The following is a 19709-nucleotide window of genomic DNA, read 5'->3' on the forward strand; positions in this document are numbered from 1 at the left end:
GAATTTGTTAGATGAATTGGGATTAAGTATATTCTGTTTTGTAGTTCTTTACAGTTGACAGTCTACACTTGTTTAATCACCAACTAACCAGAACATAGAATCAAAGTAGCCAGCTCCCCAGTGAAGCCAAGGGATTATCAGGCTGCATTTCCCTTTTCCTGGTGCATGGAGGCTGGGCTTCTTGCCTTTGCCTACCCCACTTAGTTCCTTGAATATGAAAGCAGGAAGTTTTGAGTTCCTGAATTCCAAAGTCAAGGGAAAGAGCCTACGTATTTTTTATATTAAAGAGCACCCTTGTTCATAGCAGCACAATTCACAATAGCTAGACTGTGGAACCAACCCAGATGCCCTTCAATAGATGAATGGATAAAAAAAATGTGGCATCTATACACAATGGAGTACTATGCAGCAATAAAAAATGACAAAATCATAGAATTTTCAGGGAAATGGTTGGTACTAGAGCAGATTATGCTTAGTGAAGCTAGCCAAACCCTAAAAAACAAATACCAAATGTCTTCTTTGATATAATGAGAGCAACTAAGAACAGAGCAGTGAGGAAGAGTAGGAAGAAAAAATTAACATTAAACAGAGACTTGAGATGGGAGGGAAAGGGAGAGAAAAGGGAAATTGCATGGAAATGAAGGGAGACCCTCATTGCTAAACAAAATTACACATAAGAGGTTGTGAGGGGAATGGGAAAATAAACAAAGAGAGAAATGAATTACAGTAGATGGGATAGAGAGAGAAGTTGGGAGGGGAGGGGAGGGGGGATAGTAGGGGATAGGAAAGGTAGCAGAATACAACAATTACTATTAGGGCATTATGTAAAATTGTGGATGTGTAACCGACGTGATTCTGCTATCTGCATTTGGGGTAAAATTGGGGGTTCATAACCCACTTCAATCTAATGTATGAAATATCATATGTCAAGAGCTTTGTAATGTTATGAACAACCAAGAGCACCCTTGGGCTGGGGTTGTAGCTCAGTGGCAGAGCACTTGCCTAGCACGTGTGAGGCACCGGGGTTCCATCCTTAGCACCACATAAAAATAAATAAATTATAAAAAGGTACTGTGTTCATCTACAACTAATATATATATAATTTTTATAATTTATTATATATATATATATTTTTTTTTTAGTCGCACCCTTTACCAGGCACAGTGACGTATGCCTGTAATCGTATCAGCTTGGGAGGCTGAGGCAGGATAGCAAGTTCAAAGCCAGCTTCAGCAACTTAGCAAGACACTAAGCAACTTAGTGAGACTGAGACTGTGTCTCTAAATAAAATATTAAAAAGAGCTGGGGATGTGGCTCTGTGGTAAAGTACCTCTGGGTTCAATCCCTGATACCAAAAAAAAAATAAATAAAAGGCACCTTTTTCATTTGGGTTCTGTGATGCATATCTGTAATTGCAGCTACTCAGAAGGATAAGGGAGGAGGTTTGTGAGTTCAAGACCAGGCTTTGCAATTAGCAAAACCCTGTCTCAAAATTAAAAGGGCTGGGACGTGCATGGCTCAGTGGTAGCATACCACTGAGTTTGATTCCTAGTACTACGGGGGGAGGGGGGGGGAGCAGCCATACCCCTGCTGCCCTCTTTACTCTTGGTTTAAGGTGCACTGCAGGTATGAAAGCCCAGCCCTGGTACCTGAAATACTACAGGTATGCCAGGTTAGCATGACAGGAGTTTTTAAAGAGAGATGGGGAAGGAGACAGCCACAGGGTCAGGAAGGGGAATTTGGATTCAGGGATGGGGAACCATTCAAAGAAGGCAGAACCAGTGTGCCTGTGTTTTAGAAAGTCACTGGCAGCCAGATGAGGAATGGAGGAGAGAAGAGGGAGGCAGGCCCAAGACAGAAACAGAGACCAGCTAAGACCCTGCTGTCCTAATTCTGTGCCAGTGAACATGAGAAATTCCGTTTACGTATGTTTAGAGAAGCTTGATTTATTTTTTAAAATATTTTTTTAGTTGTCAATGGACTTTTTAAAAATTTTTTTTCTTAGTTGTTGATAGATATTTATTTTATTTATTTATACATGGTGCTGAGAATCAAACCCAGTGCCTCACACATGCCAGGCAAGTGTGCTACCGCTGAGCCACAGTCTCAGCCCTATTTATTTATTTATTTATATGCAGTGCTGAGAATTGAACCCAATGCCTCACACATGCTAGGCAAGTGTTCCACCACTGAGCCACAACCCCAGCCCCTTGATTTCTTTTTTAAGACAAAGGAATTGTGAAAAAAAAAAAAATTTTTTTTGGTAAGGGACAAAGATTTGTTTTCTTGTACTTTTCTAAGTCATTGTATGAATTTGCCTTTTTAAAAGAGGACACACTTTAATGGATTTCAAAAGGAAAAAGACTCGCATTTCTTATTTAAGACCAAGCCAAATACTGGCTTACTTGTCCAAAGAGGGAAAAGAGCTTGCTCTTCTGTCCTGAGCAGGCCAAACCTTAACATAAACCAAGTATGTTTGTGTCTTCCCACATAACAATAAATTCACAAGCTACACTACCTTCATCAGTTGCTGTTCACCAAGTGCTAGTGGGTCAACTGGTAGTCAGGCTAACAATTACAAATTCGATTATTGCATTCCAATCTTAATTTCTAATATCTGTAATAAGTCACACATCGTATTTCATACAATGATATATATGTTTTACAGAAAGACTAAGGACTAAGGCGGCCACAGTGTTGTTACAGGATGCTGTGCCAAGAACAAAGGCAGAGAGCATATTTGAGTGCAAACAACAACTATAGGGGCTCAGCTAAGGGTCCCCCCCCTTTTTGGTGGTGCTGGGGACTAGAAGCCAAGACCTTGTGCATGCAAAGCAAGCACTCTATCAACTGAGCTATATCCCCAACCCTCAGATAAGGGGTTTAATGAACCAGTTCTGCAGGTTCCTGATGGAGGGATGCAGTTCCCACATTTGGGTCCCAGCATTTGGGTGCTGGCTTAGAGTGGGCCATGTGTTATTCTTACAGGCGGAAGAAACTGCACTACACTGAAGCCCAGAAACAGAATGGAAGGTTGTTACCTGGGCAAGGTTGTAATGAGTAACCAGGTGACAGGGTCAGGATCCTGCTGTGTCCAATCTGGGTGATGTGGGGGGAATCACCTTTAATGGGTCTTAGATGAGGGGGTCATGTCATGTAGAGTTGATAAGCTCCTCTGTCTGGGTGTTTTTGATGTGATTTGGGATGCCCATGTATCCAGGTGCTCCTGATTTAGTTTGATCTGTTGGCACAAAAAAGGTATTTATCAACTTGTGCCTTAGGGTTATGCTGGGCAGATGGTTGTGTACTTGTACAAACAAGGCATAGAGTCATTCTACCTTGGCATTGGTACTCAGAATGGAGTAATCCACAGCAGACTACTTGTTTGTCTACTTGATGTGGTAGGAGCCAGCAGATCAGAGACCCTGACCTGAATGACAGTCCCTCAGAAGAGTCACAGGTGACCAGATGGAGCCCCAGCTTATTGTTTATGCTGTGGTGATCTCCACTCCTTTTTTTTTTTTTTAGTTCTTTTTTCTTTCTTTCTTTTCTTTTCTTTTCTTTCTCTGAGATTAGAGGTACAACAGACAACTTTTTAAAGATGATTGCTGCTAATGTCCTGCTTAACACTAGAACTTAATCAGTCTGGGTACTGAGCTGATGGCCTGATGTGCAGTCTTTATGGGAAGCATAAATTGTTTCAATCTGGTTCAGTGAGGATGCAGGAGTATCTGCCCTGAGCAATTTCCCTACTTTTACACTTTGAACAAAGGTGTTGCCAAATAAATGAATACTCATGAAGTAAGATTGCAAGAATGTCTAATCTAATTATGGAAAAAGGAGGTATGTGTTTGCTGCTGCCATCTCCTCTTCTCCTTCTTCCTCCTTTGACTTAGCAGGTAAACTTAACATCAAAAAACCAAATAACCCAATTAATAAATGGGCAAAGGAACTGAACAGGTACTTCATAGAAGAAGAAACATAATCAGTATACTTTAAATATATATATATATATATATATATATATATATATATATATATATATATATTTAAAGCCACTTTAGAAGTTTTAACAGTTTGTTTTTTAAAGCAAGGAAGATAAAACACAAATATATTCCTATTTTTTAAAATGAGAATTAAAAATACCTTTTTACTAATCAGATCTTCTTGTAGGTATTTACATATGTACCTATTTAATAGTATAGTTTGGGTTTGTGCTTTAAAAAAAAAGCAGGATCAACTTAATCTGTAATAAACTCTCTTATATCAGCATGTCTTGGAAAGCTTTCTATGATAGTGCACCTATCTCTGTCTACTTCATTCTTAACAGCTATATGATGTTCCTTATTATAGCCATTTAATTATATATTGACTTGCAGTTAATAGACATTTAGCTTCCGATCTTCATTACAAATAATGCTACAGTAGCTCTCTTTGTTCAAATTTCGTAGTGCTCATGTGTTTCTTATTATGGAATTTATACCAATAAATTTTGATTAAATTGAAGTCAATGTTTATATTTGGGAATAACAAAATATATTTTTCTTTGGAAGTACTCCATTTCCTTAAATCCTGATGCCTTTTCTACAAATAGACTTGGTGAAATCTTTCATGGAGAAATTCCATGTAGCCACTGTATGGGATGCTGTTGGCAGTTATATATGAACCATTGCCATAAAAAGACAGGGAAAGATCCAAATGTCCATGGGTAGGTGGTGGGCGAAATATTTGCAAGGACATCTCTGTCATATAAAATAGCCTGAGGAAGTTCTCTAACTACTGAAAGAGAGAGATCTCCAGGATGTTACTGTTATCTGGAAAAAGCAAGATGCAGAGTGTGTGTAGAATATGCAGGTATTTCTGTAAGAAGAAGATGAAATAAGTTTGTACTTACACAAAGAAATTGAAGGTAACACAAAGGTATAGTAAAAGCATTTCTGGATGGGGTGAAGGAAGACTTTTCACAGCCTATGTTTTTACAATGTCTTAATTTTTGAACCATAATTATATTGCCAATTCAGAAATAATTGACTTCTGAAAATGAATTTTACTTCTTAAGGAGCCAATTAAATCTGACCTTTTTATTTTTTGATTTTGTTCAATTTTATCTTTTTTTATTTGTTCTTTTTAGTTATACATGTCTAGAATTTATTTTGACATATTATACATACATGGAATGTAACTTTTCATTCTTCTGGTTGTACATGATGTAGAATTACATTAGTCCTGTATTCATATATGCACAAAGGAAAGTACTGTCTGATTCATTCTTCTGTCTCTCCTATTACCATTCTCCCCTCCCTTCCCTTCATTCCCCTTTGTCTAATCCAGAGTACTTCTAGTCTTCTCTATTCCCCCAGCCCCATTGTGAGTTAGCATCCACATATCAGAGAGAACATTTGGCTTTGGTTTTTCAGATTGGCTTGTTTCGCCTAGTATGGTAGTCTCCAGTTTCATTCATTTACTGGCAAATGCCATAATTTCATTTCTCTTTATAGCTGAGTAGTATTCCACTGTGTATATATACACCACATTTTCTTTATCCATTCATCTGTTGAAGGGCACCTAGGTTGGTTCCATAGTTTAGCTATTGTGAATTGAGCTGCTATAAACATTGATGTGGCCATGTCACTATAGTAATGTTGATATTAAGTCCTTTGGGTATAAACCAAGGAGTGAGGTAACTGGGTCAAATGATGGTTCCATTCCAAGTTTTCTTAGGAATCTCCACACTGTTTTCCAGAAATTGCACCAATTTGCAGTCCCACCAGCAGTGTATGAGTGTACCTTTTCCCCCACATCCTCGCCAACATTTATTGTTACTTATACACTTGACAATTGCCATTCTGACTGGAGTGAGATGAAATCTCAATGTAGTTTTAATTTGCATTTCTCTAATTGCTAGTGATATTGAACATTTTTTCATATATTTATTAACTGATCATATTTCTTCTGTGCAGTGCTTGTTCAGTTTCTTTGCCCATTTATTAATTGGATTATTTGTTGTTTGAGTTCTTTATATATCTCGGAGATTAATGCCTATCTGAGTTACAGATGGCAAAGATTTTCTCCCATTCTGTAGGCTCTCTCTTCATATTCTTGTTTCCTTTGCTGTAAAGAAACTTTTTAATTTGATTCCATCCCATTTATTGTAAATCTGACTTTTTTAAAGCCTGTGATATGTGGAACTTTATGTAGCATGTTCAAACCTACATAGTATTTGGAAGAGGTCAGTTATAGGACCATGAATTTTGAAGGAAATTCTAGAAACAGAATCTATATGGCAATTTAAATTCTAACTACTTTGGTAGGAAGTTGGAAGGGCAGATCTGTATTTAAATTGTTGTTTCTTTAGTTTGTTAGGATTTCTCAGATTTTTTTTTCCCCCAAAGTAATTGAAAACTTTAAAACATGATGCTCATGATTCACAGTAGGAATCTTTTGTGGCTGCCTTGGTAAATACAGTGATAAAGTGAACTCAGTTATGGTCTTAAGCCTGTGTTTGTTATTTGCTGAAGTTGGTATCCTACAGAAAGTGTTATAGACTGTGATTTTATCTTTACAGGAGCAGGAAAATCCAGATTCGAAACATCCCTCCTCACCTGCAATGGGAGGTAGGTCAATATTTCTTATCAATAAATTACCAAGACACTTTCTCCCTTTTTTAGTTTCCTTTCACATTCAGGAATTAGAGGTCCTGAGACTTCTCTGCAGAGTCTGGGGTCCTGTCTCTTCCTCTCTCAGTGCCCTGGTATGGCCATGGGTCTCGGGGTACATTTGGCCTTTTCACTATGTGGCATGTACTTTGATCTCTCATGCTGTCTTCTGAAGAGCCAGGCCACCAAGCACCAGCAACCAAGCTGTGAAACAAAACGCTTACCTGGTTTGTGGTTTTTAACCTCAAGATTTGGGTAAAAGATTTTATCTTTCCAAATTATGACTAGAAAAAAAAATCAATGGAAAACCAGCAAAAATAGAAAGCTGTTTGTTAGTTTGAGCAGGTTTTTTGTTTGTTTTGAATTAGTTACTATGAGTAACAGTTAAGATATATTTTCAGAGCTATAAAACTTCTAAGATTGCTATCTTAAATTTAAATAAGATAAACTATTGGGAGTGGCTTTATTGCATTATTTAAAAACTGTCCCATGTTGTATTCCTCAACCCAAAGGAAATCAAAATAGCCTTAAAGGAAACAGAATTTTTTTCTAATGTTTTCATTACTTTAAAATAATGCTTTTTATTATGGAAAGTTTTAAACATACACATCCTGCTGCCTTAAAAAATAAGGAGATCCCTGGAGGAAAACTGAAGGAAGAATTGTTAAATCTTACAGGAGGGAGAAGTGAGCCCTGTACTTTATTCTGCTTCTCTTGAAAGAGCAGTGAGTGAATCCAGCCATCATAATGAGTGATTGTCAGCAGCTACCAAGGCTCTAAAATTCTGTGGTGTCACTTGAGTGAACAGATTACTTGGGAGACAATAAGCAAATCAAAGTCCCCGTAATATTTGTTCAGTTCTAACTGTATTTCTGGATGGCCTGAAAGCAATTTAATTAAACATTTATGTATCCATTCTTGTTTTGCTTTGATTTGCTTGCTGGGGGATATCACTATATATATATATATATATAAATTTTTTTTTTGGTGATTGTTTCTTCCCATTCTGACACTGCAGCTTCCTTTTACAGGTACTGGATGGACTTTTGGCTCAGTATGGGACGGTGGAGAATGTGGAACAAGGTAATAAGTAAGGAAATTAGCCTGAGTTTTGGAGAGGGATAATACCTGTTATTTCTTATAGGCAACTCCAGAGAAGAATAGTAAATTCATATTTGAAACACGCTTCCTAAGGTGTATGTTAAATAACTGTGTGTGTGAGAGAGGTATCTGTATCTTTGTATATGTCTATATAGTTTTGTTTTTCAACTAAATATGACTCTTAGCCTGTTTTCCTTATGCTGTACAGTGTGCTCAGGCACTAGAGAAACACTTGTCAGGACCGAGTAAGCTAAATTCACTTAAGAGTAAATGGATTTACCCTGCTGCTATTTGTTTTCATCAGCTAAGAGGAACACATCCCTAATGTCCTGCATTGAATGTTTTCCAAAGAGTAGGGCTCCTGTCCCAAGAATCTCCAGCCGTGCTTATGAAAATGCAGACTCCTAGCTTTCCACTCTAAGGTTTCACTAATAAGATTCTTTGGAGAAAGAGCTCAGAAATCAAGTACCCTGAGTGATTTTTGTGTGCACTCAAGTCTTAATAACTACTGTCTTAAAAACAGTGCTGCAAAGGCCCAGAGAATACTAACTTTACTTCTGCCATCCTCATTTTTATCTTGTAAAGCATGAAATTCTATGATTAAAAAAAAATTAAAAAGTGAGGGAGTAGCTGCTGAAGCTGATGTCTTATGTAACTCATTAGAACTCCCAGAAAAAAAAAAATGTTTTATAGCAGCACAGGTCACAATAGGTAAATTATGGAGTCAACCCTGATGCCTATCAGTAGATGAATGTATTAACATAATTTCTTACGTAAAAACATAAGAAATTGTGGTATATATACACAATAGAGTTTTACTTGGCCATAAAGAAAAGTTATGGCATTTGCTGGTAAATTAATAGAAATAGAGAACATCAAGCTAGGTGATATAAGCCAGTCTCAGAAAATCAAAAGTTGAATGTTTTCTCTCATATATGGAAGCTAGAGCAAAATAAAGGAAAGAAGGAGGGAAGGATTAGATATCATAAAGACATAGGGAAGATCAGTAGAGTAGAAGAAGGAGATCGAGAGGGAGAGAGGAGGGACAGGAAAGGGGAGAAAATGTGGAATGAATTTTAAAAACTCATTCTATGATCATATATAAATATACCAAAGGGAATTTCACCTTTGTGAGTAAAAAGAACCAATAAAATAAATAAATAATAAGTAAAAGGAAGATCAGTAGAGTAGAGGAAGGAGAATGGAGAGAGGGAGGAGGGAAGGAAAAAGTGGGGAAACATGGATTGAAATAGTTTTCCATGAATTTATGATTTTATCAGGATGCACCCAAATACTGTGTATAATTATAATGCTCTATTTAAAAAAAAAAAAATCCCAAAAAAGTACATGCCAAAAGTTGGTTCCTGATATGAATGGTAGTAGCATAATAAATTTTTTTTTACCTTGCCAAGAGAGCAGAATGTAATTTCAGTAACTTACTGACCACGAGCCTGGAAAAGTCACTCAACCAGACTCAGTTTCCACATGTGTAAAATGGAGAGCATCAATTCTCTCCTGCCTTTATATCACTGATAGTTGTGCCACCTAAAGAGATCCTACAGAAAGTCCTTGTGAATAATGGAGTTTTATATAATCTTAAGGGATTATAAAGGTTCACTTAGGAAAAAACCATAGGAGACCCATGAAATCTCTTCTGTCTGCCAGTATAATTAATAGAATAGTTTTATAGCAGATGTTCCCCACTGGGCTGGGGTGGTGGCTCAGCGGTAGAGCACTCCACCTAGCATGTGCAAGGCACTGGGTTCAATCCTCAGCACCACGTAAAAATAAATAAATAAAATAAAGATATTGTGTCCAACTAAAAAATAAATATTTAAAAAATATGTTTCCCACTCTATGAATATTAAAAATATCATTATTCACATTTATGTTCCTACCCATTCATGGCCAAAGGTGAATGGAAAGACCTCAGAAGAAGACATGATTTACAAGGATTTTATTTCTCAGTTCTTATTTCCTTCAGTATGGACAAGAAGACATTCTTATGATTGGATGTGGTTGGCTAGATAGCCTTACAGACATGAACATATAAGTTCCTAGCTAAGACCATGTTATAAATTCCAAACAGTGCTACCTAAGGAAGAAATATCCCCTGTAATCCCAGCAGCATGGGAGGCTGAGGCAGGAGGATCACAAGTTCAAAGTCAGCCTCAGCAACTTAGTGAGACCCTAAGCAAATTATCTACACTGTCTCAAAATAAAAAATAATAATAATAAATCAAAGGACTGGAGATGTGGCTCAGTAGTTATGCATCCCTGATATAAAAAAAAAAAAAAAAAAGAAAAAAGAAAAGAAAGGAAATATCCCAGTTCCCTGGGGCAGCTTATAGCTCCTGATCATTTCCAGTGTCTTCACAACTACAGGACAAAACTGTTGGGCTCTTGATTAATCACTCTCTTTCTTGGATGATTCCTAATTCAAAGGGAAAACATTTTTAGTTGAGTTTTAGAAAACATAATAGTTTTGAATCCAAAAAAAATAAGTGATTTGAATGGATCTTCCAGTTCATTCCAGAATCAAAAAACTGCCTGATTTCCTGAAGAGGAACATTTTTGAACAGGGAATATGGCTAAGAAGTGGAAAGAGAACCTGAGCATCTGAGTCTTAGTGGACAGCTGTATTCAGGAGGCTTCATGCACAGGGTTTTCTGGGAGGCTGCTTCTGCAGCCTCATCTGCAATCCTAGGAAGCAGCCAGTAGGAAACCCCTGCAGCTTTCTGTTCCATATTGAGAGACACTTTTGGGCACATGTTGAATTGTGAGGACACTTTTGGGCACATGTTGTTGTTCTGTCCTGGGTACGTGTGAATTAGCAAGATGAGCGTTTCCAGGCAAAGGCTAGGGCTGGGCTTTGCATTTATGCCATGGACCTCAGGGACAGTTCTGGTTGATGATTATGCACCCCGACCCCCGTAAAGGCTGAAGCTACTTTCAAGTGATTGGACAAACGATGTTTTGTTTTCTTTTTTTTTAACCTAAAAATCTTTAACCCCTTTGAGGTCCCAAATCCCGTTGAGAATCTTATAGAAATCATAAACCAGAAAAATTAGCCTTTCTGCAAACATTGGATCATGTGACAGGTAGAGGAGGTTACAGAATTCCTGAAGCTCAAGTGTGATGGATTTTATTATAGAATTTTATATAGGTTATAGGATTTTATTATTACTTTGTAAAACAGCTTTATGGTGGTTTTCTTAAATTAACTTAATCTGGCTGTTAACTCTAAATCCTGCAACAGCTTTTTTTTTTCTTCCCCCTGCAGTGCCAGGGGTGGAACCTGGGGCCCCGAGCATGTGAGGCAAGCAGCCTGGCACAGAGCTGCACTCCCAGCCCCTCCAGCAGTTTGTTTAAAGAGAGGATTCGATTTAGTCGTCTGTTTTGGAAGAATAAATATTTTTAGCTTAATTTTACATGGAGAAAATTTTATCTGGAAACTTTTTTATTTTTGAATCTCTAACTATGGAAAAAGAGATGCTGAGCAATTATAAACCAAGATAAGCCAGACGAGAGTGAGCCCTCCTTGGCCAGTCTCAGAGTTGATGTGTTCTCTCCTTTACTCAAGTTATGTAGAGTTGTCAATATTCTTTATTGTTCACAGTTAATAGATTTAACTCACGCAAGCAGTCAAGGAATATGGTCACAGGGAAACAAAAATGGTAATGGTTCAACTTCATTAATAAGTGAAGAATAAAAGCACTTTCATAAAATAATGGTTAGCAGAGGCTGAGGGTTACGGGGTAGAGGAGATATTGGCCAAAGGATACAAAATTTCATTTAGATGGGAAGAATAAATGCAAGAGAGTACATCATGGTGACTCTAGTTAATAACAATATATTGTATAGTTGAAAATCGCTGAGAGTGGGTTTAGTGTTCTCACCACAAAAAAAACATAGTATGTGAGATAATGCATCTGTTAAGTAGCTTGATTAAGCCATTCCATAATATATGCACTTATCAAAACATCATGTTATATACTGTAAATATATAGTTTTTACTTGTCAGTTAAATTTTAACAAAATTAAAACATTTTCTTACATACGTAATTATTTTAAACAAGTGAAAATAATAATAATTAAAATTTATATCTTAGTAGTGGTACAGTAAAATTTATCCAGACTCTTAGGAGAGCAGTCTGAATATGAAGTAAAAAGCATTATGTTGAGGCCCAGAATGATGGTACACACCTGTCTGTAATCCCAATGACTCTAAGGCTAAGGCAGGAGGATCTCAAGTCCAAGGCCAACCTGGGCAACCTAGTGAGACCCTGTCTCAAAAAATATAAAGGGTTGGGAATTAGCTCAATGATAGAGCATCCCTGGTGCTAAAGAAAAAAAAAAAAGCTTCATATTGGGGCTATGAATATAATAGTAGAGTACTTGCCTAGCATGAGTAAGACCCTATTTGATCCTCAGTACTGTAAAGAAAAACAATATCATGTTCTTTTACCCAACTGTTTTCTTCTTCGATTTATTTTAGCCTACAGAAGTAATTCAGAAGAATACAAAGTCAAATGATGTTTGGAACAAAGGTGATTTTTAGCAACACTATTTATAGTAGTAACTATTGGGAGCAGCAGATTTGCCTTATGGGTTATGGTTAGGCAAATCGTGGCACATTTGCTCACTGCAATTCCATGTCAACATTAACAATGAAAACTATATTTAAAAAGTACATATATTCATGCAAAAGTGTTTATAAAATAAGTGAAAATAAAACTGTTGTGTATACAATCTATTATAAATGTGTTATAAATGTGTTTCATAAGTTGAGGACAAGTTACTACGAATGTATTGGAATAAATATAACAATGTAAATACCTACAGAGTTCGATGACGTATTTGGTACATTTTCTCTAAAGCTAGTCTGTCTACCTTGAGCCAGAGAGTGACCGACTTTTTAAAAATGATAATACAGTTTTTGTTTCTTCCATAGTCAACACAGACACAGAAACTGCTGTTGTCAACGTTACCTATGCAACAAGAGAAGAAGCAAAAATGTACGTGGACTCAGGTTTATTTCCTTTTGAATTTATTTTGATTTTGTCTTGGAATTCCATTGAGTCCTGTGTTTATAAACCCTTTCTAAGAAGATTGGTGGAGGTCAATCCATGCCCCCTTGACACATCCCAGGAGCTCATGACACCTGAGCCACAGTTGGCATATTGGTATAGCTCCAGCGTATTCCAGCCACTTTCAATATGCAGAGGAGCCCCAGGACATTCATATGACGATGTTTGGTGATTGTGCAGAAACTATCTTAAAAAATGTTGAACATTGGCATTAAAACAAAGGTGGATGCTGTGTCCTGACATGGTTGGGAATAGAGGGCCGTGTCTTTTGGACTCTGTTTTGACAACCACTTGGAGTTCCTTGTACTCAGAGCTTCCTTCGTGGGCCATGGGGAAAATACACAGCCTGTTTTTGTTCACACTCATTCGATGGGTACTGAAACATGACATTTTCCTCTATATATTATTAAAAAAAGGATCTACCTCAGTGCCAGCAGCAGTGGGTGAATTATCTGGGAGTGGGACATGGCTTAGGTTCTTATCTCTACCCCCATTCTCCTCCTAGTCTCCATTATTACATTGCTTCTGTGATTGATAATTTAAGCTTAATTGTTGACGAACATGGGACTGAGTTCTTAAAAAAAAAAAAAAAAAAACAAGTTCCTTTTTTAAAGGAGGTTCTTGAAGTACTGGTCAGGTCATCATAGCTAGAACTCTGGCCACATGTGGTCTTACTTTATGCCTGTTGCCTAACTTTGGTTATATATCTGTTACTGTTGGAACGTCAAGTCCAAGTCCAGGTCCTAGGCATTCCGAATAAGGAACTGAGCGAAGACACACAGAAGTAGCAGATAGAGTACTGATATATTGAAGGTGAAGATAGCACTCTGTTATGTAGAACAGAGTGGGATGAGCCAGAGAGAGAGGATCAAGGCCCCCAGGGTCTGCACAATGTCTTTGCAGCATTCTCTTCCCTATACGGACCTGATTGAAGGCCTTACCCCATTTTCTCCCGTTGGTTATCTTATGATACCTAGTCAGAATGTTTTCCAATCCCTCCCTGCCATTAGTTACTTTAGAAAACCTAATTAGAATACTGTCCACTTTACTTCCATTGGTCATTTTAAAATTTGGTGGGAGTTGTCATGGTAATGGGATTTATTGTCTTTTCCTCCAGCAGCTTTTGATACCCTGTCTCCGCCATCTTGGTGTCCCTGAACTCCTACCTAATGTATCCATCCAGGATTATAATCTCAACTTCTTTTGCTAGTTTTTAACACATGTAAAGATATTTTAACACATTCTCATACCAACAGTTTTGAGAAAGTTAATTTTGCACTGAAAAAAAAAGATTTATTTGCCATTAACTTTAGCATATGTGTCAACTGAAGATGCTCTAAGAACCTACCATTCTAGCTTTTTTAAAAAATTTTTATTCTTTTTAGTTATACATGACAGTAGAATGTATTTTGACCTATCCTACATACATGGAGTGTAATTTCCCATTCTTGTGGTTGTACATGACATGGAGTTACACTGGTCCTGTATTCATGTAAGAACATAGGAAGGTTTTGCCCAATTCATTCTACTGTCTTTCCTATTCTGAACCCTTCTACCTTTCCTTCATTCCCCTTTGTCTAATCCAGTGAACTTCTATTCTTCCCTCCCCCAACCCTTATTGTGTGTTAGCATCCATATATTTGAGAGAACATTCGGTCTTTGGTTTCTAAGGATTGGCTTATTCCTCTTAGTATGATAGTCTCTAGTTTCATCCATTTGCTGGCAAATGCCCATAATTTCATTCTTCTTTATGGCTCAGTAATATCCATTGTGTATATATACCACATTTTCTTTATCCTTTCATCTATTGAAGGGTACCTATGTTGTTTCTGTAGCTTAGCTATTGTGAATTGAGCTGCTATAAACATTGATGTGGCCGTGTCACTGTAGTATGCTGATTTTAAGTTCTTTGGGTATATGCCGAAGAGTGGGATAACTGGATCAAATGGTGGTTCCATTCCAGGTTTTCTGAGGGATCGCCATATTGATTTCCAGAGTGGTTGCACCAATTTATAGTCCCACCAGCAACCACCATTCTATTTTCTATCCTGCTGCCACTTCCGTGAACACCTATACAGGTTACTCTCTTGCCTTTTTTAATTCAGACAGTGCTTATTTGTGATAAATTCACAAACCCTATACATTAACTTAGTAGAATTGGATTAATGCTGCTGCCAAAACCATGGGAAGAGCCCAGCACGGTTGTGCATGCCTATAAGTCCAGCAGCTTGGGAGGCTGAGGCAGGAGGATCATGAGTTTAAAGCCAGCCTCAGCAATTTAGCGAGGCCCTAAACAACTCAGTGAGATCCTGTCTCTATATAAAATACAAAAAAAAAAAAAAAAAAAAAGGTCCAGGGATGTGGCTCTGTGGTTAAGTGCCCCTGAGTTCAATCCCTGGGACCCCCCCCCCAAACAACAAAAAAAAAAAAATGAAGGAATTGTTCTGCCTCATGTATAATTTTTAAAGTACAAAAGTGGGTTATTCTTTACCCCCTATCACAGTGATATCTATAATCTACATAACAGTGCTCTGTGCTTTTGAGGATTGGGGACATAAGTACTCTCCTAAACTGCTGTGGGATAGGAAATGTTGAAACCTTTCCAGAGGGCCAGTGGGCAATACTTAAGATGTTAGGAATCTGTGGACTTAGAGCCAGGTGTGGTGGTATACATTAGTAATTCCAGCGACCCAGGAGAATGGCAAGTTCAAGGCCAGCTTCAGCAAGTGAGGCCCTATCTTTAAAAATATATAAAAATAAAAAGGGCCAGAGTCGGATCCTGGCAGCAGCTGCGGCGGCTCTCGTCTTCGTAGAGTATTAATTTTTTAAAGATTAGAAAATTATATGTACAATATCAATTCATTTTTATAATACATTTACACTTACTGAAGATAGGAAAAAATAGAATGGAATAGAATTCTTTATTTGTACTTACGTATTTCTGAATTTTCAATAATAAATGTTATGTTGTGATTAAAAAGAAAAAAAAATGATGATTTTCTACTGATATCTACAAAGAGTTTTGGGTGAGGGGGGATACAAACCAGGGTGGTGAAGAGCAGAAGGCAGGATTGTTCGTCCAGTCGGACCAAGCCTATAGGTGATCACTTGTTTAATTGTGGGGAGCCACTCTGGCCAGGAGCTGTGTACACACCTTTAGGTCCTGAGTAAGGAGGTACTGACCATTGCAATGCAATTGGACCTTACCTCTGCTCGGATAAGAGAGGTGTGGGTCCAGAAGTGGGCGTCACCGATGGGGTTGGATTACACCCACTTGTTTGTGGTAACCTTACCCCTTGCCTCATTTGAATGGCTTCTCCCCTATAAAGTCCGGGTTCCTGGCGCGCTCTCTCCTTCTTGCCTGCCTTGGCCCCCTTGTGGGAGCTGCAGCTGAGGAGCGGTCACTGAACCCAAAGATAAGGTGCTTTCTGGGTCTGGGTCTTTATTTAGTCCCCAAATTCACGTGGAGCGACCCTAACCGGTTTAGTTGTGTGTGGCGACATTTCACTGTTAGCTGTAAGCTCCGGGGGAGCAGAGCTTGCCCTCCACTGTATCCTCAGTGCGGTGCGCGGCACCCACACCCACACCCACATAAGCGCCTGGTAGAAGGGAGTGCACCCACCCGTCCCCCAGAGAGTCTTCCTCCATGTCGCTCTCTGACAAGGCTCTCCCCTCCCTGCTGCATTCCAGAGCCATCGAGAAGCTAAGTGGGCATCAGTTTGAGAACTACTCCTTCAAGATTTCCTACATCCCGGATGAAGAGGTGAGCTCCCCTTCGCCCCCTCAGCGAGCCCAGCGTGGGGACCACTCTTCCCGGGAGCAAGGCCACGCCCCCGGGGGCTCTTCTCAGGCCAGACAGATTGATTTCCCGCTGCGGATCCTGGTCCCCACCCAGTTTGTTGGTGCCATCATCGGAAAGGAGGGCTTGACCATAAAGAACATCACTAAGCAGACCCAGTCCCGGTACGTGCCTCCGGGGCTTCCTTTGCTTCCTTCCAAGGGGGTCCCCTGCCACCTTCAGGTCACTCTTGCTTATATCAGCAATGGGGTGGGGTGGGAGGGACATTGTATGGGATAGTAGCTTCTTTAAACAGGACTACTAACAGACTAACTTCGAGCTGGGGGCCATGATGAGCTTTAGTGCTAATTGCATGACGGACACAAGCCAAAGGTGTGTAAAGAGGGCACTGATGAACCTCATAGCCAAGGATTGTTCCCATAAGCTAACTAATGCCCTGAATGCATGTAGTTCTAAAACAGCCCAGGTGTGGGGTTCTGTGGGATTGTCAAGCCCTCTGTCTTAGCTCTACCTTCTGCCCTAAGTTGGAGCCTTGGAGGTAGACATTGTTTTAGAGACCACCTAGGTAGTCTCATGTGGACATGGTGAGTCATTGGTGCATCAAGCAAGAAAGAAAGTACACTGGCCTTATGTTTAGTTTTCTCTCTGTTTAAAGAGACTGAACTGTAAAAGGAGTTGGATAAAATGACTTGTGCAGTTCTCGATTTTTTTTAGGTTTGTAAGACCACAGCACAGGACTTGAAAAACAATGACTCATGTTCAAGTTTTACCACTTAATGACTATATGATCTTGGGGGAAAAAAATTTAACCTGAGTATCAATTGCTTCTTCTGTGAAAAGGAGATTACTGTTTTGCCAGGATTATTGTGAGAATTAGCAAAACCAGGCAGATTTAAAGAAATCACTTCAATTGCAAACATCAAAAGTACGACAAATGCTAGTTACATATATGTGCTAGTGCATTTTAACCTGAAATGTTTGAGGTTTGTAAAGAGGCTTTGTAACCTGGAAAAAAAAGAAAAGCTAATTTCCTCAGCATCTGAGTTAACCCTAAGTATAGACACTAAGATGGATAAGGCCTAGAGTGCATAATCTTAGGAGGAAAAGTGAAATAGAGAAATTACTATCTCATGTTCCTTTTATTTTAAAAATCAGCCCTTTGGGTTAGCACAGTCCCATGCCTTAAGCGTACAGTAAAGTTTGTATATATTTTTTGCAAATAAACAAAAAACAAACACACAACCCTTTCTTTTCCATCAAGTTTGCCTCACTGAGAATGTGATTTTTATTTATATCTCCTTTTATTCCAAAGATTGTTGAAGGTAGCTTAAAAAAAAAACTGAATTTAATGTTCAAATTGTGTGCCTGTTTTAAAGAAGTAGGCCAAAGATTTGACTCTGGGCTTTATAACAGCCAGAGTATAAAGGGATACAATAGATACATGATTTTGAAAGTTAACAAAATGAGTAGGGCCACAACTACCCAAGGAAGTCTGATAAAGTCATCAAGCTTTTGAGCCATTAGTTTTAAGAGCCGGAAGAAGGCAGGCTGCCAATGGAAAGGAAACCAAAAACTTAGAGAGGCAGAGAGAGGGCATGCCTCTGTGTTTTATCCACACTCAAACATATAAAGCTTGATCAAATTTGGTGTTTGGGTTTGGATTAACATATGGGTTTTAAAAGCTGCAATCAGTTCAGAGACGGCATGGTGCCAGTGTGCAGTATTATCCTTCTCACTTTACTCTTTGCTTCTGCAGTCATCTGAAAGTCTGCAGAAAATACTTCATCTACCAAACTGGCTTCATTACCAAGCTGGCTTGGTGCCTCTGTCCCACAGCACTCCTATGAGAAACAGTCCCTTTCTGAATGGCAGTGCCAAGGATTAGAGCTTGGCACAGACCCCCTGCACTGCTTGCCACCTTCTTGGAGAATGGCATTGGTTGTGAACGTGCCGATGACGCTTTCCTGTCTGTGCCCTTGGTGTTGGCTGGTGCCAGGCTTTCTTGGGACTAGGGTCCTACCCCAGAGGATGTTGTACTTATTGTGCCTGATTCCTTTCTTACAGGGTAGACATCCATAGAAAAGAGAACTCAGGGGCAGCAGAAAAGCCTGTTACCATCCATGCCACCCCAGAGGGGACATCTGAAGCCTGCCGCATGATTCTTGAAATCATGCAGAAGGAAGCTGATGAGACCAAACTGTAAGTTTACATACGTTACCCGGGTACAGAGTAAGAAATGTTAAAAGCTTTAAGTCTGTAACTCAGTAAAGGGAACAGGGGAGGGATTGTGTTTAAGAAATTTGATCCCAAGAAGAACACCATAGCGAACAGACCTTTTACATTTACAATATGTTTTTTTCTTCACTTGTGTTTTGGTGATCCCAATGTTACCATCATCCATTGGTAGTAATATTGGTAAGAACATGAATACTTATGCTGTCTAGTACAACTTGCAATTATGGAACTGTTCTATATCTGCACTGTTCAATAAAATAACCACTAGTCACAGACTGGTGTTGAGTAACTGAAATGTGAATAGTGCAGTGGAAGAGATGAAAACTTGATTTCAACTAATTCAAATCTGAATAGCCATGGATATGGCTAATGGCTGTCATATTGGATAGCGCATGTATAGGATGTTCATTGTCTCCTGAGCCATCCTTTACTATTTTGGAAAAGGTTTTTTCCAGCATGTTTCTATACCATTTGCACTCTTAAAATTGGATTATATTTCCTTGAGTAGTAGAAACTAGTTTCCGAGTGATTACTCTTCATCCTCCTTTTCTTCCATCTCCTCTTTCCCTTTATGAAATAGTTCTTAGGCTTCCACAGTATAATAGTGTATGTTGGTCAGCTTTGCGTAGCTGTGACAAAAATACCTGACGAACAATTTAGAGAAGATTTATTTTGGCTCACAGTTTTAGAGGTTCAGTTCATGGTGTGCCAACTTCTTGCTCTGGACCCAAGGTGAGGCAGAACATCATGACGGAGGAAAGCATTTCATGGCATGATGGAGGAGAGCTCATCCTTCATGATAACCAGAAAACAGAGAGAGAAAGGGGA

The 19709-nt window shown here is 38.8% G+C and overlaps 1 protein-coding gene across 3 annotated transcripts in view; it reads left to right on the forward strand.

The window, feature by feature from the left end:
* IGF2BP2 (insulin like growth factor 2 mRNA binding protein 2) overlaps positions 1–19709 on the forward strand; it is a 161668-nt gene that overhangs the window by 112126 nt on the left and 29833 nt on the right. For all 3 annotated transcript variants that reach the window (XM_081302149.1, XM_081302150.1, XM_081302151.1), the window contains exons 3-7: positions 6566–6614; positions 7688–7739; positions 12712–12775; positions 16538–16810; positions 18711–18845. In XM_081302149.1, coding sequence (XP_081158275.1) covers positions 6566–6614; positions 7688–7739; positions 12712–12775; positions 16538–16810; positions 18711–18845 — 573 coding nt within the window. The remainder of the gene's footprint in view (positions 1–6565; positions 6615–7687; positions 7740–12711; positions 12776–16537; positions 16811–18710; positions 18846–19709) is intronic.

This window comes from Spermophilus citellus (assembly GCF_964194105.1).
Source record: "Spermophilus citellus genome assembly, chromosome: 7".
NCBI lineage: Eukaryota > Metazoa > Chordata > Mammalia > Rodentia > Sciuridae > Spermophilus > Spermophilus citellus.